Source organism: Haliotis rubra, unplaced genomic scaffold (assembly GCF_003918875.1).
Source record: "Haliotis rubra isolate DU_JTF1 unplaced genomic scaffold, ASM391887v1 Scf24, whole genome shotgun sequence".
NCBI classification, from domain to species: domain Eukaryota; kingdom Metazoa; phylum Mollusca; class Gastropoda; order Lepetellida; family Haliotidae; genus Haliotis; species Haliotis rubra.
The window spans coordinates 3,438,925-3,461,846 of NW_025766447.1; the positions used below are offsets into that span (position 1 = coordinate 3,438,925).

General features: G+C 40.6%; 1 protein-coding gene across 3 annotated transcripts in view; it reads left to right on the plus strand.

Moving 5' to 3' along the window:
* The first annotated feature begins 1,200 nt into the window (after window positions 1-1,200).
* The window catches only part of LOC124278644 (von Willebrand factor A domain-containing protein 7-like), a 33,896-nt gene continuing 12,174 nt past the window's right edge, over window positions 1,201-22,922 (plus strand). Inside the window, exons 1-13 of one of the 3 annotated variants that reach the window (XM_046714411.1) lie at window positions 1,201-1,811; window positions 2,249-2,371; window positions 2,663-2,836; window positions 3,348-3,411; window positions 3,491-3,585; window positions 4,709-4,900; window positions 5,029-5,220; window positions 5,711-5,827; window positions 6,617-6,781; window positions 7,349-7,470; window positions 7,749-7,919; window positions 8,512-8,591; window positions 8,982-9,123. In XM_046714411.1, coding sequence (XP_046570367.1) covers window positions 1,562-1,811; window positions 2,249-2,371; window positions 2,663-2,836; window positions 3,348-3,411; window positions 3,491-3,585; window positions 4,709-4,900; window positions 5,029-5,220; window positions 5,711-5,827; window positions 6,617-6,781; window positions 7,349-7,470; window positions 7,749-7,919; window positions 8,512-8,547 — 1,701 coding nt within the window. In that variant the 5' untranslated portion in view covers window positions 1,201-1,561 and the 3' untranslated portion in view covers window positions 8,548-8,591; window positions 8,982-9,123. Of the gene's footprint in view, window positions 1,812-2,248; window positions 2,372-2,662; window positions 2,837-3,347; window positions 3,412-3,490; window positions 3,586-4,708; window positions 4,901-5,028; window positions 5,221-5,710; window positions 5,828-6,616; window positions 6,782-7,348; window positions 7,471-7,748; window positions 7,920-8,511; window positions 8,592-8,981; window positions 9,139-9,863; window positions 10,034-10,849; window positions 10,962-11,416; window positions 11,619-12,038; window positions 12,133-12,700; window positions 12,940-13,149; window positions 13,361-14,334; window positions 14,565-15,673; window positions 15,765-15,933; window positions 16,915-22,922 lie in introns of those variants that run through there. The other 2 variants (XR_006899143.1, XM_046714410.1) reach the window with 2 other exon arrangements.

Consider the following 22,922-nt stretch of genomic DNA (forward strand, 5'->3'; position numbering starts at 1 on the left):
CGCCGTCACTCAGGTGCACGTTCCACACCCAGTCTGTCAGTGTGTGTGAGAACATTTATATAAAGACTCAGACATAATCATTGAATTCCAGAGATCATTTATCATTTAAATCAGCAGTCTTAAGTCATTTAAGACTGCTGATTTGATTGTTAAATGATCTTTTAAAGGTATTTAATGCGATCGTGTCGTTACAAACCTGATACACGTTAGATATAATCCTGATGAATTGTAGGTGCTCGTTTTTGCTACTTTTCTTTTCTCTAAGCATGACTATGTACTTAACAATAAATTTCGTAAATCGTTTATGAGATAGATATCTTATCGTTTTTTAAATGCCCAACTGATAGCATATACACGTAGTTTAAACGGTATATTACATGTGGTAGATTACATTTTAGTAACGATATCTTTCAAACATCGACAAAGTTTAGTATATTTTAACAGAGGTTTGTAAAAGAATATAAGGCTGTGTGCTCTTACTCTCAGTGGATATTCATATGTGAATGAAAGGGTTTTGTACATTTCGTCAGATCTTTCGTTTGATAATGGGAAGGATTTCGTCACAGTCTGTATTGGAATAACTACCACTGCGCCATGTCGACTTCACGTCAAAGGAAGCCGAAATCACTTCTGATGTATTCCGTTTTCCCAATACAGGTCATTCTGAGATTCGAACTCATGATTATTGGTTCTGTCAGTGCTATTAGGCAAGTTGTGATCTTAAGACATCGGACAAAATAACCCGGCTATATGTCGCCACATTCCTACTCTACAGATTCGTAAATTGTACATACGTTTGTTATCTGTTTAGTGACTACAAACATTGTAGTTGTTGCTAAGGGTTTACTAAGCACTGCGTGTATCCGAGTTTATCACTGACTGCTGAGTTTTGGTTTTACGCCGGTTCCACTATCACGGCGGGGGCACCAGAAATCGGCATTGTACCCATGTGATTATCCGGGTCTTTATCGAGCCAACGAAGCGTGTGTCTTCAGGACTGTAATGTGTGCATGTCTCTTCAGGACGAGATAATCCGTACGACCTAAAAGTTAAACTTCGTACTTAATATATGATGCATGGATTAGTGAGTACGGTGAATCTGTATTTAGTCTTATGACGTACAGATGATCATTGGCATGTGTTAACATCCGGCTGGCGATAAGAGTTCCGCCACGATATATTTCAGAACGGTCAGCTTAGGGTATCATTTATTGTTAGAGGGGGCTCTGATTAGAACCACACGAAGGAGCTTCCGTTAGTTTGTCCTGTACGACTGGGTCAAATTGTCTTTTAGAAATCTGAATTTATAGCAATCTTTTAAAATTGAATACTCTGATCTGTTTTAAGAACTGCCTACCATTACCACCAGGAGACGATACAGCAACGGAATTGTGACTTTGTTGATTGTTTTAACTATTTACAGATCGTAAGTATTAGTTGCTGGTGTGTTGTGGCATATTTTGTAAATCTGATCTGGCTCAAGGTGTGAAGACAACTCGTACTTCCCGTTGGTGTCTCGGAAGTAGTTCTGATTGTGAAGACAGTGAAGAGTAACAACGAAATGACGTCTTTTGGATTGAAATTCGTTATTTTGTTTTTGTGTGTCGTCTGCGTGTTGGGCTTTCTGCCTAACAGGTTCAACCTTCCGTCGTCTGACTTCACCCACCAGGACATCACAGAGGCCGCCATCTTGAGCGCTGTGGCGGATTTTTGTCAGGATTCGATACCTATTGGAAAATTCGGTAGAAGCAGGGATGTCGACAGCAGCAAACAACTAACAGCCAAGAAACTGTCTCAGGAGTATTGTGGAGGTTGGTTTAAACAGGGAGTCTGATTAAAGCTGTCCTAAAGTTTGCTTGATGTAAAGCGAAGACCTCCCGTGTATGGTGGAACAATACTAGATAGCGTTGAGACGATTTATAGTAGTGGCGGGGTTTCATGTAGAGTCGACTGGTCACAGCGTTAGTTTGGTTGACAAACAACACTAGTTATGAACTTTCTTAGGACATGTCTTAGTGGTTTATCATCAGCGCAAAGGTTTTATATATGTCGTTTGAATGTTCTTAACAACTTTTTTTTTTTTTTTTTTAATTTTCTCAACAACTTAGTGGCGGTCGTTCAAAACTAATGACTGCACGTTAATGAAACAATTTCAATGTCTCCTTAATATGAGCAGCACTATACAACAAAAAAAAAGCATGTGGCTTTAAAGGTAACAACAATTACTTTAAAACATTTTTTATAATAGGAACTGTTTCTGAGAAGCGGTTCCAGGAGGCCATCGATGACATCGTGAAGGCCAACAACAGAGTGGACCAGGACCACTACTCCGAGGCTGCCTGGCACGTCAACGGGGAGGCCATCAAAGAAGGTGACACTCAATTGATTTTGTTACAACAGGCGAACATTATAAGGTTAACTCTTCAAACAAATTACATAGATGATCTATTATTCAAGACTTCTATATTGTATTAATGGCTTGAAGTATACTAAATGTTATAAAGAAATGAAACGGATTCCGCAAATAAAACAGGCGTCATCATGTAAATATTCCAAATGGCTGGCAAGGTAAGATGTCTGCTTATGGGAGCATTTCGGCCTAACGATGGTCGCTCTCAGTACACTGCCCTTTGTGTATACGTGCCGCTACTGTCTTCCCCAGCAAATGAGAAGATGATGCTGTTACGGGAAGCATCAGTAGATGAACTAAACAAGTCCATGCCAGACTATGCCTTAGCTCGACATCTGATTGGTCAGTTTCTTCACGTTGTCCAGATGTTCTACAGCAATACCAACTGGCCGGAAATGAAGGGATCTGCTGTATATGACGCCTTAGGTACTTTACGTTGTCAGTTTGTTCAACTCAAGTTTTCGTCCCAATCAAAAAATATCATCAAAAAATGTATTTTTGGATGTCAATAACATTGACACCCCGTCTATGCATTATTTACAAAACTGTCAACTGATGTTTTTCCTTTAGATGCTATACGACCTGATATGCATATTTGTGGGTATGTGTACTAGTATTTGGGTAGGATGTGCGTATAACCTCTGTGCTTGTCGTTAGTTTAAAAGGTTAATGGGAAAAAACATATTCGCTTAATTATTTTCGCAACTGCAATGTTGCCTGAGAGTGTTTACCAGGACGGAGGTTGTATTTTAAAAATAACATGTAGATAACGTGATGTTTGAAAGACGGTAAAAATGAAAGAAAGGACAAATAATACGACCTGAGGAAACGAATGACATTCTTCAACAAATGATTACAAAAGATATGGTTACATGATTACAAAATATACACTACTCTTGCACTGGGCACTGTACTGTATATATTTCAACACACACAGGTATTCGCGGTGAACCTCTGATGGACCAGGCGCCATTCTCTATGGACACGTGCAGATCATGCAGGTTGGTACCGTTTTACTGTACTAAACGTCACGTCTCATTATCAGAAGCCGCATCTAATTTGCCTACTTCTTTCTTGAAGGTCACTCACAGATACCCTGTGTATCGGTAACTTATTGGTTGATGGACATCTGACCAGCGGCTACCGAAGTGGTCAGGACAGAAGGAAACCTGAAAGTGAGTAGTGGTGATGCTATTGTTATCATTATGATTACTAACAATAATAACTCACGAAATGTCACGTTGGTATCCAAGAACCCTTGTTCTCAGTGCCTTACATTTGGTCCCTTCTAGCAGGGATAATCTACAACATTACGTTATATAGTCTCCCTGCTTCTAGTCTCTTGACCCAGTGTGGAGGAGTAACAAGGAACACATCATTTCTCACACGCTGAGTAATACAGTGGGCTGCAGTGTTGGAGAGTCAGAAACACTGACAGAGCACTTTCTCAGAAACGTTCTTGTGGGTTCGACTGGACAACGTTTCTTTGGCAAGGTCCCATTTGCTGTCTTTGTTGAGTGTAGAGGGAACAGGTGCTGATCTGATGAAAACCAGCCTGACTGTGCCGGGAATACCCGAGCAGTCTTTGCTGCTTTTATTTCTTCGATCTTCGAATGAAAATAATAATGTTTAACACTCTTGATACCAACCTCAAGCATCTTCTCAGCGTCACATTCTTGTATCATTGAAACATTAGACAGACGACTGGACATTAGATACTGGATCATTGAAACATTAGACAGACGACTGGACATTACATACTGGATCATTGAAACATTAGACAGACGACTGGACATTAGATACTGGATCATTAAAACATTAGACAGACGACTGGACATTAGATACTGGATCATTGAAACATTAGACAGACGACTGGACATTAGATACTAGCTAACGTATTGTGAGAGTATATCAATAATATAACTGGACAGTAGTTATTTTGAAGTTTTCACAAAGGAACTGGCAACCGTATTGTGGCTGTATGCTGGTTATGTCGCGTCAGTTGTTATTCAAGAAGAAAGTACTAATTTAGGTTGTAAACAGAACCAGCATAGGCTAAGATTCACATAACGGTAACAGCAAAATACTTGTTTAAAGACAATTCAACCATTTGAGATGATGAAGAGCCAATAAATGCGGGGGACCACAGAAAAAGACTTCACTTCCCATTATGCCCTTGAAGGAGTCTTCTTTACCTATGCCCCATGGGTGCATGATCGGATTTTAGATTTCATATTTTGGATTTCACACATTTTCTTCAAAATGACAAAGTCAGTTATGCATTTTCTACTGTATCAGGAAATCCAAGTCTTCACCAGACTGGCAAATGTAGTCACGGCGGCCCCCACGACACATCCAGCACGACGTCTGCTGCAACTGGCGGCATCAACAAGGACAGCAGCGACCCCAGCCTATCCCCCCACTACTACCTCCACCAACAGGCGGCAGAGGGAGCTATACGACACACCACGGCGTTCTTCATTCACCCAGGTATTAAACCCTTTGATCACGATGCACTCATCAGCAACTGAGCAGGGAGATCATTCAAATAGGAACAGTAAAACAATAAAACTTTAAACAATTAAAAACAAATACTCTTATGAGTTTGTTTCTTTCAGTATATGGATTACGACATCTGATCGGAGACGGGAAATTTGGTGAGCTTTTACAGTTACCACTTTCGGCCTCTATAGGATTCGTGGTCCATGCTGGCGACTCCCTGGGCATTGCAACAGCACGGGAAAGTGTCACGAGAATAATGTCTGCTACTGAAGGGCGTCATTATGTGGTAGTCAGCCAAGATGACTCAGGTAGTGAATCTGGATAAGGCCAATCCTTTATGTTTATTTGTTCTTGGAAGAACAAATCCTCGTTAAAGTGGAAAACCGCTGTTTAATGCAGATTTTCCAACAATGCATGATATTAGAATGCTATAACCGTGAATAGTGAGATCTTAAGCCCCATTTAGCAATATTCGCGGCGGGGCCACCAGAAAAGGACTTCACATGATACCCATGAAGGAATCGAACCTGGGCCTTTAACCAAGAGATCGAATTCTACGCCACCCCATCTCCCTTGGAATAATTATTGAAGGTTAATCTCGTTTGTCTTTGTTATAAGGATTAAGTCTGTTTAGGTCAGACGTAATGCTGCAGTTGGACATGATTGCATGATGGTAGTCTCTATAATACAGTTTTATTTATAGAAGGTTGCGTGGTGTGTACACAAGTTTCTACAAACATGTTTAGCCTAAACTGGTCTGATTATTGAGCAAGTGTTTATTCTGTTGGATCCTGGCAGACAGCACCGATGTTATCACGTCCCAGGACGGGAATCGTGTTCTCCAGTATTTGACAACCCTGGAACCCAACACCAGCAGACCGTGTCCCAGTTTAGCCTTAACTACTTTAGAGACTGGTGAGTACAGGCAGGTACCCGGATGAAGCTATGACAACCCTTGTTTCAAGCTTAAAGTTAAGATATTCCGGCAAAAATAGCAATACTTTTACGGGCGTTATTTGAGTGTGTCTACATGGGATGATAGTTGATAAACATGAATCGAGAATTGTTCCACATCGGTCGATATTTGTGTTATATCTTCAGACATATATATATAGTATCCCGTCCTATGTTAACCTATCAAACCAATTATCATTAAGGTGAATACAAAGGCCATATTCATAAATGACAGCGAAAGTTGTTACAATCATCAAGGATGACTGACAAGACATTGTTAAATACAGTGACGGTAAACGATCTGGCACTTTGATGAAGATTTGATAATGTCTGGTCGATGATTGCTTGTCGATGTCATATCATAGGCCAAGTAATGCTTGTTCCACAAACAAACTCCAACTAGGTAATGTCTTACCACGGATATTAGATTCAATAACTAAATTGGTATCGCGTAAAACATACTGATTCAAGAAGGTTTTGTAGTGAATGCTATTTTTACACAAATTGTATTTTATGCGATTTGTGTGAATGGTGGGTGCTATCGGTAATGCAGGACAGGTGTTTTGGTGAACACCGCCATAAACAGTGGTATGCTGTGAATAATTCATATAATTTTTAAATAAGATTTTGCTTTCTCGCCCAATACAATCTGTTTCGTCGGATAATCGAAGCTTGTTATTCTCTGGTGTTAGCATTTTTTATTTTGTACGTCTGGAACTTCTAAATGTAACCCGCTTAGCCTCTATCCAGCTGCCGGTTTGATGGACCAAGGCTCGAAGATATATGTCTTGACCAACATGAAGCCAGGAGACCTGGACAGATGGGGTCACGTGTCTGCGTTGTTGACCAGAATGAAGCTGAGCGTGGAGTTTGTTCTGACCAGGAGCTGTGTAAATACATCACAGAAACATACAGGTACATATGTAGTGTAGATAGTCACTGTGGTCATGAGGATCAAGGTTTCAATAGGTTCAAAATAGCGTGTACTTGTAATTGCATTAGATGAATGAAGCGTTGACGTCGTTGCATGTCATCGTATTCTGACGTTGGGAGTTGCTCATGATATCGGTCTTTGGTATATTTTCTCCAGAGTCCATCATTTATCGAACAGACTGACACAGCTTGAATTTGGCGGACTATGCATAAGATTGCAACACTATCTCCAAAACCGTTATGTAACTAAAATAATGTTGAAAGTGACGGTAAACCCAGCTTGTGATCACATAAACTGAATGATGTGAGTACATGGGATATATCTTGCGAATAACCCACATGTGACGACGGAGACGGCATCAGGAACGTCATACGTTGTTTACGAGGAAGACATGGAACAGATTACGTCTTCAGGGTACGAGTTCTTCAAGGCGTTGTTCTTGAGCAAATGAACTTGATGCACTTATATCTCAGTTATCGTTTGCTGTTTTTGCTGAACAGCGATGGTACGTAATCATATACTTTACTAAAGCATACAACATGTCCCAGGACCTTCCCGGACGAGGCGATCTGCAGGCGCTGACCTGTACGCTGGTCTAGCATCAGCTTCAGGAGGATCCGTCTACACCACAGATAAATCCGGCGTTGGAAAAATGTCAGATATTATCAAGGTAAACATTATAAACCGCTACAATGGTAATTACACACACAATTTGAAAACTACCTGACATGATATTAGTTTTTACATACTCAGAATTCAAATGAATGCCAACTGATCCATTGGAATGGTTATGAAGTCATGCGCTTTTGTGTCACGACGTGAAATGTTCTGTTAATGAACCAAATATGTCGTCGTGAACACACATTCCCTTGTCAATGGCAACAATGATTATGAACAGACTTCTCTCAAATTTTATGAAAGATAATAACGAATATAAACATATGGCAGGAATCTGCGACAACATCCGGCGCGACTATTCTCAAGATGGCAGTTGATATAACGGCTGGGAAGTCGATTCCCATTCCCATTGATAACACTATCCGAGAGGTGACTATCAAGATCATAGCAGACGCCGGCCTCAGGGGGGGGAACCCGTCAACTCCCTGTCTGACCCACACGGTGAGTTAGCTACCCTCAGATACAGAGACAAGTTATCAGATGCGTTAACAGCTGATGTGTAGCAGTAATGAAAACGTTTGAGGAAGTTCTAATTCTATTCTCCTGAACGTCACCACCTATTGGCTGTTGATTTGAATGTATAATCTTTAAAAGGTAGGGGAACTTAATTTTCAATTAAGGATTGAAAATTGGGAGATATATCGGAATCAATCAAGGTTGATATGATAATAATGAATCATCACCACTTTCACTTCCTTATGACCATAGTTGTTTGTACAGTAATCGCTCTTGAAAGATGATTGGTGTATGATGTGAAATTTTCATGTGTACGATTTAACTGTCTGCAGTGATTTATCGACCTCCTTGAAAACCAAAATGGTGGTGCCTTTATAAGGTGTCTGCCATTAGTGTGGTATCTGTCTTGAGTGAAGGCCAAGCTCGAAAAGTTAATCCCTAAGGTATTATCCGTGTATCTCCAGTACTTCATGATGATGTTATACTGATTGTCACAGCATATGCTGTAATCTACTATCAACATTCAAATTCCCCACATGACAATACCATAGATCATCCATTGTGTTGATATTTCCAGGTAACGTTATCCCCATGGCAACTGTTGGAAATGTAACCATCAAAGATCTTGGAGGCGGAGTTCGATTTATCAAGATAAAGGTGTGGTTTGCTTATGAAACATATTGTTTATAGCAGTTAGGACTTTCAGGCGGATTATACAATAAAGATTTGATTCAGGAAATGTAAACAAGACAACACTATATCACTGAAATAAACAAAAAGATATAATAGACTACGGAGGACAAAAAGATTTTTTAAGAAAAAATAGTTAGTTGTTGTATTTGGTAATATATAGTGACATTATAACACCCACAATATTTTGTGTCGGGTGTCTTCTGTAAAATACCAAGTAAAACGTTTTTGATCACTTTTCACATAAGAATTCAAGAGAGCACATATCTACTCCATAAATAGCCATTCCACCATTTCCTTCCATGAGTATGTACCAATTAACCGGGAGATATGGTTTCTTTATGATGTATATTGCAGTCCCCCCAGCCCGGATTATGGCATCTGACGAAGAAGGACAGTTACCACTGGGACCTGGAGGTGACCGCCCAGAGCACCATCGACTTCAGCACCAAGTTTGTACAGACAAACCCCATGAACGGATTCCAGTATGAGATTACAGGAAGACCCATTGCAGGTACCTGGACACTCAGTCCTGGGGCGAAGCCCTCACGGCGAAACAAATACTGGATTTGAAAGTCCAGATGAAAGGTTTTCTTACTGTTGTTCTAACAATTTATCCATTACGAGAATTAAACGTAGTTAATCAGGAAAGAGGTTTAGAAAGGGACCCTTTTGAATTTTGATACCGATTTGAGAAAAAACATTGAGAAATGGTTATAAACGTTATCAAATGTGTTCATATGAATGGCAGCAGGACAATGTGTTCATACACATGAATGGCAGCAGGACAATGTGTGAATCATGTGTTATGAATGGCAGCAGGACATGTGTTCAATGTGTTCATATGAATGGCAGCAGGACAATGTGTTCATGAATGGCAGCAGGACAATGCGTGAAAGGGTTGATTTTAGAGGCTTTCTTTGAGCACTTTGTAACAAATGAGATGTCTATGACCCATTATTGAGCATCGTGGAGAAAGATGCTGTTGAAGATTCATGTTGAATCAAGGACTGGCTGATAGTTCGATCTACTCGTGAAGTTAAAAAAACTATTGTTCCCTTTTCGTTCATTTTAGCCATGTGTCATTTACTGGACAACGTATCGGCTGATGGGGTGCGAGAACCCAATGTGATACATTTGCAAACAAAAAGGGTGTGCCGTCTTCATATGTATTACCATGAAACTGATTTGAGAACTGACTGCTTTGTTGTGTTGCACAATTAACGTTGCTTATTTTAGGTGATGCTGCTACTGTAATCATCACAGTCCCGTCAATAGACAAGATAGGGGGGATCACTCAGGTCGTTCTAACAGACAGTAAGGGAAGTCCAGTAGAGTTATCTCCTTTGACTCAGGGTCGAGGTCGGGCTGCTTCTATATTCAAAGGAAGATTCACCTTGCCGATTAAGGTTTGTTAAACATCCATCACTTCATTATTATTATTGACTGAATTGTATACATGCATATATGATGACCAACTGGAGTTTGGAATATTGTGTCTGGATGTTTATCGTCACACCGTGCAGTCACGTTCAACACCTTACCTACAAACCTGGCAGTGCGGAAGATCGTCTATGTTGACCGTGACCTCCCTTAGACATGTCGGTAGAACAATCGGTTCCACACAGCACCTTGTGCAGTCCTTAGCATCCATGGTGGTGTTTACGTTTGTGTCCGCCACGACACTTGGCCCGACACCATGGTGTTTGCCGAGTATGATGTTCCCTGAGCTTGGCTTTGGCCGAATGTGGTGTTCTCCGCCCGTTTGTGTCCGCTGAGTGTGATGTTCCTTGAGCTTGGCTTTGGCCGAATGTGGTGTTCTCCGCCCGTTTGTGTCCGCTGAGTGTGATGTTCCTTGAGCTTGGCTTTGGTCGAATGTGGTGTTCTCCGCCCGTTTGTGTCCGCTGAGTGTGATGTTCCTTGAGCTTGGCTTTGGTCGAATGTGGTGTTCTCCGCCCGTTTGTGTCCGCTGAGTGTGATGTTCCTTGAGCTTGGCTTTGGCCGAATGTGGTGTTCTCCGCCCGTTTGTGTCCGCTGAGTGTGATGTTCCTTGAGCTTGGCTTTGGCCGAATGTGGTGTTCGCCGCCCGTTTGTTGGCTTTGGCCGAATGTGGTGTTCGAGAGTGATGCTTGGCTTTGGCCGAATGTGGTGTTCGCCGCCCGTTTGTGTCTGCCGAGAGTGATGTTCATCACATCATGTTTTACGATGAAATATTCCCATTTCAGACGTTCCAAGTCACTATACAAGGCACTGATGATGGAGGGAACGCCCTGCAGCGACTTGACCCAGGGAAGATATCCCCCATAGCTGTCAAACTACAAATAGGAACCCTTGCTGGTGCGTTAGCATCGTTACTATGTGCAACTACCCCGTGAAGATACAGAATTAGTCGTCTTCAGCAACCCATGCTTGTCGTAAGAGGCCATTTACGGGATCAGGTGATCTGGCTCGCATCTGGTTGATGCATGTCATTGGTTGATGCATGCCCAGCTCATGACGTCAATCAGTAGATTGTCTGGTCAAGATAAAGTATATTTAGTCCGCCTTCATTTTGCTTGAATATTCTCGCGTGTGGAGTGGAACGAACGAAGGAACGAACGAACAATCATTGATAGCTATACTTGTGCGTTTCTTGAAAAGGTTCTCCAATGTCACAATTGCAGTGTTAGGTGGGGAGGTGTGTGGGATATACATTACAGCTATTTTATACCCAGTACTGATCACGTTTTTCTTAGTTGTGTAATAGATTCATTTTTTTTAAAACTTGCAACCTCCTTTTCATTATCCCTTAGGGTCTCTGTACATCAACGAAGATCTGAAGATCCCCTTCACTGTGACCAACACCGGGGACAGCAAGACCACCATAGCTGTTGACATCACAGACGATCAGGGATTTGCTGTCAGCCCATTAAAGAAGACATTTGCCCTGGAAGGAAACAGTAGCGCCACTGGTAGCTTCACATTGCATGCTGGGAGCACTGTTGGAGTAACAACGTAAGTCCTCGCCAAATAATTAACAGTACAAAAACATATCAGGGTTCTTCATCTAATGACCAAATGACCATTCCTATTTAACATACACTAACATTCATTAGTCGTTGGCTTCAGGATTGGCAATGAGTGAAATGATATTCTATTTGGAAAATACTCGATGCTGATGGGTCAATGAGCGGTTTCAAATCATGATAACCACCTCTGATTGAAACGACCACATCAACGCTGAAGATAATGATTAAAGACGTACTTCTTTCTCAGTAGTTGTCAGTAGGGTTTTAGAAGATAAACGTATTGTATGTTCAGTTAAGAGCTAGGTTATCCGAAGCTTATGGCTATTTACAGACACTATTGAACCAAACGTGCAGTGTAGTTAGACCGAGCATTATGTTTATATGCTAATTCATTTGCATGTTGCAGGACCGTTACAGTGTCTGCCCAACCTGTGGGCTCCACGTCTCACAGTCCACAGTTTGACACTCGCAGGGTCACAGTGGAGAAACACGTCATCAGGGTTAGTAGAACTTAACGTATGCCCCTGTTACTCCACCTGTAAACAAACCTGGGTGTAGTACTGTTGTCAGATGCCTGTGACTAACCAGCAGGGTTATAACAATGAGCCAACTGACTTTCAACTTGGTCGTTAATGCGGACGAGCACCCCGCTTCTATCACTGTAAATACCCACAACCCAAACATAAACCATTGGGAGTGAATGGGAGGACACCCACTGCCTCCACAGAACAAAGGACTGGTGGGGCCCAAACGGGTCATCAGCAATAGATACCTTGTTATATGAGGTGATCTGCTGATCCGGTCCATTGTTTCTTGACAACCACTAGTTTGTCTGGCTAGGACTCCGTCATATAAATGACTGTGGCCTTAAAGGACCAAAAGACTAACAACTGTAAATCTGGGGGTTTCTTGATGTCGCGGAAATAAGCAAACTTGTTCACTGCATTTTGTTAATGTTGAGAAGTCGAGAAAACTTCCATTTATCATATTTTTGCGCTATATTTAAACCCATAGGCAAGATAAAGTTTTCTGTCCACTTTCATAATGTAAATATTTACACTGTTCCAGAAAGTAGACAACACGACCCCTGAGTGTAACGTCACCTCGATGACCGGAAGTTGCAGTGTGGCTCAGATGGATCCGTGTAGTTGTCACATGCACACGTGGTCAGGGACGGCAGTGTTCGGGGATGTGGGTTTCGGGCTGTTCCAGATATCGTCCACGGTGGGGACGTCGGGCAGCTTCACGTACGAGAACTTTACCATGGGACATACCATTGACAAGGGGGTCAAGACGGCCAGAATAGGGTATGAATATCGCAAGTATATATATAAAAACGTGATGCCAATCCTAATAATTTTGTTAGAGAAATACAGTGTTATAAAAGTTCAATAATCTTGATTGAGGCTTTCGACTATATTTCATCTCGCCACTGGAATTTTTCTGAGTGAGGCGTTAGACAATAAACAAATATTAGCCCATCTTCAAACAGAAACATCTACATGTTTGTTATACAGGAGCAACTGCTGCCACCCGGTGTCGTACATCAACGTGGTGGACATGGCCAGCAACACTGCTCAGTGTAAGTTTGACCTGGCACCGGGACTCGCCAAACCCGTGTACGACTGTACGACGACTACTACTATTACCACTACAACGTCAGCAAATCACCATGTATCAAGTCCGTCATCTGGCCATGTGGGGGTCCATACGTATCCTTCATCCAAGGTGATCAAGTTTGATAATATTTGATATAATGTTACTGCTGTAAAACTCCATCGTCAGAGAATATTCTGTCTCGGTTACCAAATGAAACAAATTGAAAAACTGAAACAATATTCCAGCAATATCACGGCGGGCACACCAGAATGGGCTTCACACATTTTCCCATGTGGGGAATAGAACCCAGGTCTTCGGTGTGACGAGCGAACGCCTTAACTCCTAGGTTACCCCACAGCCCCACAAAATTGTAAGGGATTTAGTTTCGAGTGATAGTTGAATGACAATAATGAAGGCATTGGAAACACATTACAACCCGTAGTGAATTATGGCAGGACATGTAATGACCGCCAACGATCTTGAAGGGCTACAAGTGAATTACAAAGTGCACCTTTTTGGATCAATGGTGCGCCATACCGCAACGGGTTGTCATACATTCATTCACTATGCACAGTGTGTATGAGTCTTTCGAAGGCGATTTGAGGGAGTCTGCCCTACTCTCCCCGTCCAGTACGTGACGCCCACGCCTTCCTATCACGTCCTGGACGTGATGGGCTGCTAGTGGTGAGCACTGACGATTCTTTCACGGCGAGCACTAGCATTGTTCCATAATGTACCGACGATCACTGACTGTGAAATACACTGAACGTACTAACCATGTACTGCTAGTTGCCAGTATACCGACCTGTCGTAGACGCCACGCGTGATGAAGACACCGCATCGCTGGACCATTCACTAACAATGAAAGAAAAAATCAAGTAAATCACACATGTATGATACGCAGAATGAATCATGATATTGACAGATATAATGCCCTTTCGCGAAAGTGTCAAAATCAAGAATGGCACCCGACGCACGTATGTCGCACTATTGCGTGCATGCCAACTATTTGGATGTGTTTTGTCTTACAGACATAAATGTTCATAATGTAGAAAGATGCCAACCGGTATTGTGAGATAAACTCTGACAACTATGTTCCATAGGACCACACCCCGCCAGTCTGTAACGTCACCTCCACACACGGCCGGTGTAGCCAGTCCCAGACATCGTCCGACGACTGTGACCAGCACGTGTGGTTTGGAACAGTTCAATTCGGAGATGAGGGGTCAGGTCTTTATCTGGTCAAGTCCACTGCTGGTGATTCCAGCGTCCTCAACTACAAGTTCACCGAAGGAGACACCACAGACGACGGCATCAAAACAGCCACTTTAACGTATGATAAACTTTCTATATATCTGATGATATATTGTGATCATTACTCTGTCCTGGTAGTGTTACCCAGACCGTCACTTACTCAGGTCGTGTACATGGAGCACAGTTTGACCTCTATATAAAATGTCAATAAATGTGAAATGTATTTCAGCAGTATATAATTCATTCACACCTGGCTGCTAATTGCACACCCAATTTAAATGTCAACATTCGTATCCAACTGATGTTCCCAAAATCATTAAAACCCTTATTCTCGAAACTTGTTTAATTGCACTATAACATGTAAAAATGTAATACATAATTAGGTGACTTACATGTTGAGTAAATTGAATGATGTCTTCTGTGGTTAAATAACCAGTGTCTTTCTGTATACAAACTGACTGGCAAATGAAGGACACATCCATGTACGCTAACTATAACGGAAACAGGAGGTGGTTATTTCATGGTGTTGTATTTGTTGGGGTCAGAGTCGTGGCGGCTGCAGTGATGTCAGCCTACTTACGTTTTGATAACATTTTTCAAACCCCAATTTTGAAGCGCATGCTTTCCTTTACAGTTGTAATCCTGAAAAGCTGCAGGCCCTAAGGACCCAGAACCATAAAAACTTGTGGGTCCTGATCAGAATGTGAAAGCACTGTAGTTTAGCTGCAATATAAGTAATTCCCAGCAACCAAAAAATGTTCCAACGAACAAATTGAGTTAAAGAGTTTAATATAGCTCTATAATGACTGACTAGTCTTCATTTACAACACAATCTACATCCATGTCAAGATCCAAGTCTTCTGAAAAGTCTTAATCAGAATGTTCAGACAGGGAAATGTCAGTTATTGGGGATGAAAAATCTGTCGGCCATAAGTACCTGCAGAAGACAAAAGCTGCGGGTCCGAGTGCTTTTCAGTCGGCTTCGGGCCGACGTTAATTTCGAACGCTGGATGATCTGTCTAATGTTTGTATGGGTCCTGGTCTGTATATGGTGTGTCAGGAAACACTGAGTCATAGTTTAGCCCACGTATTCATCGATATCAAGCGTAGAGCAGGTAGTTTGATCGTTTGACGAGCACACACCCTGTACAACATGCATATCTCGAACTTCTCCGTATTTCTCCCCAGGGCCACGTGCTGCAACCCCTTGGCGTACATCGTCGTCATCGACGTCGCCGGTAATGAAGGCCAGTGCGACTTGGATGTGGCAGAGGAGATGGTAGGTGTAAATGTCCAAAATCTCATCTTAACCATTACAGAATGACTGAGCCCAAAAGTGTAGGAATTCAAAGAACTGCTAACATTGTAATGCCATGAATTATATAGTGAAGAATTATTGAAATACATCTATGTTTTCTAGACTTACATTTCTTTATGTTTGTAACTAGGCTGCTCCTGAAACTGGTAGTGTATTGACGCCTGGAGCTGTTGCTGGGATATCAGTCGGTTGTCTCGCCGTGTTGGCAGGGGCGGTAACTGCTGCTGTACTCCTCACCAAATACTGCTACTGTTCCACTCAACCCTCAACGAAAACCGGCAGGTTTCGGACAACAGCGTGGGATTAACGTCGTATCACGTCCAAGTCAACGGAGGTTTTTGTAGTGCAAGCTGTTCTTTGTGACATGACGTTAGACGTTAGTTGATGTTCTGTGTCTAACCACTTTGTCGTGTAAGCTGTTGTTCTTTGTGACATGACGTTAAACGTTAGTTGATGTTCTGTGTCTAACCACTTTGTCGTGTAAGCTGTTGTTCTTTGTGACATGACGTTAAACGTTAGTTGATGTTCTGTGTCTAACCACTTTGTCGTGTAAGCTGTTGTTCTTTGTGACATGACGTTAGTTGATTTTCTGACGTTCTGTATCTATGTATAACTGCAATTCCATTCCACGGAAATGTGTCTCCTTGTGGATTGCCCTTGTGGCTGCCAGTCTGTGATAAGTCAGTTGATCTGACTCTAAAATATTACTCGAGTTTCATCATAAACACTCATTACCTTTCTTCGAGTGAGTGATTTCACAGATTTAGAGACGCGACAGTCCTATTGAATCTGTAATGAAATGTAATAACTATCTAACCGCGTCTTAAACAATACCTTTAATAAACAGAAAACATGACTACATTCAAAACAAATCAGTTTCAACAAATAGAATATATCCGAGACTTTAAAAATGTACGGTTTCCATACAGATGACTCCCAGTTCTATGTTACCTGAAGATGAGATATAGCCCTAGTGGAGCGGCTTTCAAGCTCATGTTATCATTATTTGAAATTCCCGATTCGCCTATCAGTATACCATAATACCACATCAGAATGATAATTTTCCTTCCCAAGGCCTTTATCAAATTCAATAAGAATATCACAGGAAAAACAATTTGAATAATGCAATGATTCGTTTATTGTGGTAAGATTTTGAAAGCCCCTGTGTGTTTAATATGGAGAGTATTGCCGTTAATGCAAATGCAGTGTTTTAATTTAATCATGTGTTTATCCACACAACTTGTATATATCCCTCATCAAAGGAAAACATAGTAAACCAAAGCACTGTTATTTCATGTACTTCATTATTGCCCTTATCAGCATTGTCACCGACGTACACACGCGCACAAAGCTAGATCTGTGTATGCACATACTGTGTAACTATAGCCTATTGTTACTTTATAAAACGTCCAAATCGCCGATCCTTCATTGTGTTGATATCTACATTATCTCAAAAGTCTAATTGCTACACTGATGAATGCAGGAAGTCAGCAGCAAGGGAGATAACCCCCAACAAACATTACCCAATGCAGTCATAATGAAGAATGCGTAAAATCTAGGATGAAATTTTAAGAATTGTCACTGTTCGATCAAGTTATATATGATAATGATCAAATACCTTTAGTTTAATTATAACGGATTCTGATATTATGTGATAGTAAACAGGGCTTTTTGTTTCATTCTGAAAAGTATTCATGGTAAATGAAACATGACAATTTATGTTCCGGACATTAACTGACACATAATCGACGCATGTCGTACATCTGGGTCTTGGTAAGATAATGTGTTATTTACTGGCAGAGATGATGGGTCCTTACTGAATAGTTTATAGAAAACGTGTTATAGAGACGTGTACCTCAGTCAGCAATTATGTATTTGTCAGTTATGAATCTCCCATCTGAAACATATTTTGCTCTGGTTGCCATCGAAACCTGGCAATATATATATATGACGTACCTATTTCATATGACCTCAACCGCACTCTCCTTGGATAATGGACGTATATCTACCAGAAAATATAGGTTCGTATATCTACCAGAAAATATAGGTTGTTGCTTGTTCTATCTTAGCTTGGGGTTGCTCCAAGTTTTATAGGCCTTTTGACTACGACTGTGGCCTTTTGGCCACTGGACTGTGTGTTATGTTTTGACTTCTTATATTTGTACTTGTTTACAAAAGAATACGTGTATAATTGTATCCCATGTTCTGTGTAATTTATTAGTATGACAATCACGAATGTTCTTGTGGCAGTAACAGTCATCGCTTTCCCCTATATTCTTTGTGTGTTTTCAAAATGCATAATATGTTGTGATATTTTTTTTACGATAAAAATGTTTGGATTTTGAATTTGTTGATGATTTGTACTAGTGACGTATAGATTCTTCACAAAAGTGTCTTAACATAAAATATATCATCATGTGGTACTTTGGACCCGCGGCGGGGTACATTCAACTGATAAAAATTTCGATAAGAAATATAATTCAATGAAGATAATTAAACATGGATAACAAAATTTAATATTTGTTACTCACATTGATAATTTGCAAAAATCTAAAACTGCGTCGGATTCACCATCTCAGCATTGCGAGAATGTATCAACGTACCACAAGTGCATCTTGACATTGCGAGGATACATCATCGTATCACAAATACATCTTGACATTGCGAGGATCGGCACAATACATCATCGAGAGGAGCACAAATACATCTTGACATTGCGAGGATGCATCATCGTAGTCACAAATACATCTTGACATTGCGAGGATGCATCATCGTAGCACAAATAAATCTTGACATTGCGAGGATGCATCATCGTAGCACAAATACATCTTGACATTGCGAGGATGCATCATCGTAGCACAAATACATCTTGATATGCATCATCGTAGCACAAATGGATCGAGGATGCATCATCGTAACACAAATACATCTTGACACTGCGAGGATGTATCAACGTAGCACAAATACAGCAGCTAAGCTTGACACTGCGAGAATATATCAACGTATCACAAATACATCTTGACATTGCAAAGATGCATCATTGTAGTACAAATACATCTTGACACTGCTAGGATGTATCATCGTATCACAAATACATCTTGACATTGCGAGGATGCATTTTCGTATCACAAATAACATCTTGACACTGAAGATGTATCAACGTGACACAAATACATCTTGACATTGCGAGGATGCACCATCGTAGCACAAATAAATCTTGACACTGCGAGGATGCATTTTCGTAGCACAAATACATCTTGACACTGAAGATGTATCAACGTGGCACAAATACATCTTGACATTGCGAGGATGTATCATCGTAGCACAAATACATCTTGATACTGTGAGGATGGATCAACGTGACACAAATACATCTTGACACTGCGAGGATGTATCAACGTAGCACAAATACAACAGCTAAGCTTGACACTGCGAGAATATATCAACGTAGCACAAATACATCTTGACATTGCGAAGATGCATCATTGTAGTACAAATAAATCTTGACATTGCGAGGATGCATCACCGTAGCACAAATAGATCTTGACACTGCTAGGATGTATCATCGTATCACAAATACATCTTGACACTGAAGATGTATCAACGCGACACAAATACATCTTGACATCTTGACACTGCGAGGATGCACCATCGTAGCACAAATAAATCTTGACACTGCGAGGATGTATCATCGTAGCACAAATATAATCTTGACACTGCGAGGATGCGTCATCGTAGCACAAATACATCTTGACACTGCGAGGATGTATCAAAGTATCACAAGTACCTCTTCACACTGAGAGGATGTATCAACGTTGCAGAAATAAACTTTGGCACTGTGAGAATAAAACAACGTGGCACAATTACATCTTGTCACTGCGAGGATGTATCAATGTTGCACAATTACATCTTGACAGTGCGAGGTTGTATCAACGTAGCACAAATACAGCAGCTAAGGTTGACACTGCAAGAATGTATCATTGTAACACAAATACATCTTGACACTGCGAGGATGCATCATTGTAGCACAAATACATCTTGACATTGCGAGGATGTATCAACGTAGCTCAAATACAACAGCTAAGCTTGACACTGCGACAATATATCAACATATCACAAATACATCTTTACATTGCGAGGATATATCAACGTTGCAAAAATACATCTTGTCACTGCGAGGATGTATCAACGTGACACAAATACACTTTGACACTTCCTTACCTTTCTGCGAAGTTACCTCTAGCTGTGCTATGATTCTATCGTCTTGGGTTCGAATTTACGGTTTTGTGCCATCATCTGTCTCCCTGATTACACAAAAGACGAAAAGGTCTTAGGCACGTTTACCTCAATACCTGCACACGGAAATACGCGGCTTTGAACTAACAATACTCGTTAACTCCTGCTGTCTATATTTATGTTTTTGGAAGAAAGCTTGTTTCATATCAGTCAATATGTGACATGACGGTTTTTAAAATCAAAGGAACGTGTACAGTATAGAGATAAAACAAAGCATGTTGGCCCTAACAGATCTATATCGAAAGCAAACACACAACCAAACTTTCACTCACACATATACACATATTTCAACAGCATGACTCAACTCTACTAGTTAGTTAGTTGGTTGGTAGGTTGTGTGGTTGTTGTTTAACAGCGCACTCCGGCTATATGGCGGCGGTCTGAAAATAATCGAGTGGACGTCTGTACCAGACAATCCAGTGATCAACAGCATGATCATCGATCTACGCAACTGGGAGACCATGACACGTGTCAACCAAGTCACGAATGGTATTGTTTTTCTAAACAAAGTAGAACCTCATGAACCCATGAAATAGTTGGACAAAACTGACCCTTTTCTGTTACCACCATCGCCCCAAATCCCATTTCTAGCCTTTTCTTTTTGTCACGGATATGTCAAGTCTGGAACTGTGCTCCTTAAAACTTTTTAAGGCTTTATTAAGTCAGTCGAATGACATTCCTGTAATATTTTTGGCGAAAGAGCATACACGATTGTACCCCAAAACGTGTGAAATATGAACACCAGGGCTGGAGCTGCTGGAATATTGAAGGGGGAGTTGACAATTGGAAATTTGAATTATCCCTCTAGTCATACACTGTTGTTGGAGCTTCTGGTTATTCTGAATCTCTTGTATAGATCTTACATAAGAAAAAAGAAAAAGAAATCAGTGGAATCGACGTGGTGATTTGGTTGTAAATGAATTATATCAGATCTTCGTTTTACTAAACTTTCTTCCCTGAATGTCCGATGTTTGTTCAGGAACAGAGGCCTCAATTAGTCCCATGGGAACGTTTACTTCTCCCCAAATGTTGTTATTTTGGGTACTGGTGGGGCAAAATTACAAATACATTATAATGCATTTAATTTTGTCCTTTGCTGAAATTGATAAAATTCAAACCAACATAAAATTAATTCCACTCGTAAAATACATTATGTAGGTACAAGGAAAACCCTCCCTTGTTCATTCTAAGGATTATGGTTAATCTTTGAGGGAGGGTTTTGGTGTTATTGCTGGACCCATCTGTATATCTCTATCTGGAGGGAGATTTGTAATCAAGTGCAGGAATGGAATGGACGTAAGTGAAGCAAAAACATGCATCGATGCATAAATGTGACAGTCAATACACTGTCCCTCTGGTTGGTATAGTCGTTGTCTCAGTTATATACCAGCTTAACTAATGGAACAGTTATTGAAGTGATACCTCACACGGTAATGGCATTTGAGACCTTTTCTTCTTGGTGTATTTCAATTCCCATTTTAGATAATTGGCGGAATTTGTTATTGTCAACAACAGAGAAATTAACTGTGACTATATGAGAAGCAGTAGTTTGTGTTTTGTCAGCAAAAATGGTGGAACTAAATTATTTATTGCTGAACGTTTTATGACACATATTCAACAAAGATACTACACATCACAGCTTCTGTTTATGGCAAACAGGACATTTTCACTATTTGCATGTTAAAATACAACCATGCATGATGTCATATCTCTAAAATGAATTCTCAAAGTCCAAATGTTCTAATATGTTTTTTTTCAAAGAACCATCTGTTTATAGAAAGACATTGTATGACGGCCTCTAAATTCCCAATAATCAATCTTTATCTACTCAGCTTTGACCTCTTTTTATAGTTGTTAGTTTAAAAACAAACCATGTTCAAGTTTAAAAAAACTTCAAAGGACGTTTGCTTGAACATGCTTACCTTGTCGTATTTTTTCAGTTTATTATTGCGGGAGAACTTAAGTAGGAGTCTCTCTTCGTTTCGAGTATGTGCCTACATCACATGCAGCTGTTCACTGGAAGGAAACAGAGCACTCTAAGTAGGTGTCTCGGTAATCCCCCACACGCTTACACTCAGTTTCTACGAACCATGATCACTCTCTAAGACTGGCGCCTTCTTGCACAACACATTTTCATGGATCAAACCAATTTTAAATCCGATTTATTGCATATTCTGTTCAAAGTGTCACATTAATTTTTAAATGTGACTTCAATGGGAGTCATTAGTTTGCCCCAATCACTTGTCTCTTCAGTTTATCCGTGCGGGTTACGACGCAGGGATTAGTTTCTGCTGCATAAATGTACCTCAAGTTGACGCCACACGACCCCCGTGACATCTGAAAGTGTTATAAGCTGTCTTCTCACATTAGGTTGTGGTATTTGAATCAATACTTCATGTTCGGTCCACAAGTGGATTATAGAGTCATTACACGGGCTTGGGTGGGGCGTCTGTTGGTCGCAATAGACTGTTTTGACACTAAAGTATTTACACTGAATACATGGACTCACGGCAAAGCTTTCATTCAGATAATAAAGTCTTTACAGAAATTTGTTTCTTGTTAATCGATCTTTCAAATGCTGTCTTGTTTTAGGGGATTGTTTTGTGTTATTGTTTAGTACACACGTTCATCATATGTTCTGTACTGATGCTTTAGATCAATATTTTAATCCTCCGGCATATAACAGCAGATTCATGTACACGGAAAAATTGCTACTCGAGGGGAGGGTGTCTGTGATGCGATTTCTGTCAAAAAATATTTATTTTCTAGGATAACATTAAAAATACTTTTTCATAACTTTTGCAAAAAAAAAATTCTTTATTC